Source organism: Fulmarus glacialis, unplaced genomic scaffold, assembly GCF_000690835.1.
Source record: "Fulmarus glacialis isolate BGI_N327 unplaced genomic scaffold, ASM69083v1 scaffold16205, whole genome shotgun sequence".
In the NCBI taxonomy this organism is placed as follows: Eukaryota; Metazoa; Chordata; class Aves; order Procellariiformes; family Procellariidae; genus Fulmarus; species Fulmarus glacialis.
In genome coordinates this window covers 3073-5010 of record NW_009215055.1, presented here as the reverse complement: position 1 = coordinate 5010, position 1938 = coordinate 3073, and the positions used below count along the sequence as shown (strand labels likewise).

Below are 1938 nucleotides of genomic sequence, written 5' to 3'. Positions count from 1 at the left end.
AGCCCCCCCTCGGCAATGGCCCCAGCCCCAGCTCAGCCCGAGCATCCCGGAGACTGGGAAGGGTGCGTGCATCCTGCTCACGCCTTCCCTGCTCTGCCATGCCCTGAGCCCGCCCGGCACCGCTGCCGTGCCCTGAGCCCACCCGGCACCGCAGACGCGCCGCAGCAGCAGAGCCCACAGGCTCTGTGGGACACCCCTGGTGCCCATCACCCTGGCACATGGCCTGCCCGTCACTCCGAAGGAGGATGGCCCGCGTTCAGTCCCGTGCTGGGAGCAGAGCTGGGTCCTGGGGAACGCAACCAGGGCACAAATCAGGCCAACGGCTTTTTTTAATTCTCAATGAGGCTCAGCCCATGCAGGGCAGGGATGGAGGAGGGCTCCCCGCATTCCTGGAGGGTGCAGGGGACCATGGTGGGCTGAGGAAGAGGAGGGTGGCACCCGCCAGATGCGTGTTGGAGGCAGGAGTGCGTGTTGGAGGCAGGAGAGTGGGGCGTGTTGTGGGGCACGGGGAAGGCGCAGAGCTGTGCCTTGGCACTGCAGGCAGCCTGGGGCTCCCGGTGTCCTGTATTTCCCCCTGTAGGCTCCGGCTCTGGAGGGAGAGGCCATACTCCTTCCCTTGCTCTCGGGGGGCTGGGTTGGGAGGAAGGCTGGGAGCAAGGAGCCGTACTGGCACCCTGCAGCCAGACACTGGCTGGCACCACCGAAGGGATGTGCAAGAAAATCAGGGGCACATCGGTGCCAGAGGGCCCTGGGGAGGTATCCAGGGAGAAGGCACCCACAGACCTTTTTTTCCCCACTCCATCCCATGCAAATCTTTCCCACCCCCGTGGGTCTCAGCCCGGGTGCGAGCACCTCTTGGGGCACCCATTCAGCACGGTGTCCCAAAACAGCTCGGGGTGCCTATAGCCCTGACACCTGCACCCACGGGCTCGCCCCGCTGGGCCGGGAGAGATGGGATGTTGGGGACTGCTGGCATATCCCTGACATAGAAGCCAGCCATCCCCACACCACGAGGGATGCCCTGGCCTTGGCCAGCCCCGGTGCTGAGCGCAACGGGTGCAAGGCATCCAGGGCACAGCATGGCCACCACTGCTGTGGTGTCCCTGGAAAAAAACAAGCCTTTGCATCCCAGCAGGGTGGCACAGAAAGGCAGGGACCCCCCCATCGCTCCTGCTCCCCACCACAGGATGGGTGCCACGGTGGTGGTGGAAAGCCAGTCCTGGTCCCCTTGCATCCTCCTGCTCATCAGCAGAGGGACGTTGTGTGCATGGCGGCCTGGCCACCCTCCACCTCCTCCAGCTCGTACTCCTCGGCGTCAGAGAGGGGCAGCCCGTTGGCGCTGGGCATGGGCTCGCACTCAGTGCTGCGGGTGGTGGTGCGGCTGACACTGGGCGAGTATTTCTGTGACCGTGGCGGGCGGTGGCTGGGGTGGCACATCACCTCCTTGAACATCTCCCGGAAGCGGGTGGACATCAGGTTGTAGAGGATGGGGTTGGCAGCCGAGCTCAGGTAGAAGAAGACGCCCGAGATGATGTGGACGTACTGGAACATGTGGAGCATGTGGCTGGTCCAGGTGGAAACGAAGCTCCAGACGAGGCGGTCGGTGTGGAAGGGGGCCCAGCAGATCCCGAACACCACCACCAGCACGACTGTGGGGAGGCAAGGAGCTGGTGTTACTTGGGGGATGGGGCTCACACCTCTGGGGACCTCCAATCCCTGGCCAAGCACTGCCCCGTTTTGGCTTCGGCCACAGCAAAGAACACCCAAAAAAGCACGGGAGAGGGGAAAGGGGAGAGCGAAAGGGCCCCCCGATGCCTTGTTGACCTGCCATGGAGGGGCTGGACATCTGGCCAGGATCTCCCTCCCTCCGTCTCCTGCCAGGGCTGCTCCAGGCGCTGCTGTGCCATGCGTCTCTGCTCCCCATCGGCAGGCAGCCGG

General features: G+C 64.8%; 1 protein-coding gene across 1 annotated transcript in view; it reads right to left on the bottom strand.

The window, feature by feature from the left end:
* Nucleotides 1-1245: 1245 nt before the first annotated feature.
* The window catches only part of NMUR1 (neuromedin U receptor 1), a 2645-nt gene continuing 1952 nt past the window's right edge, over nucleotides 1246-1938 (bottom strand). The window contains exon 3 of the mRNA XM_009578816.1: nucleotides 1246-1649. Within this exon, the coding sequence (XP_009577111.1) occupies nucleotides 1246-1649 (404 nt within the window). The remainder of the gene's footprint in view (nucleotides 1650-1938) is intronic.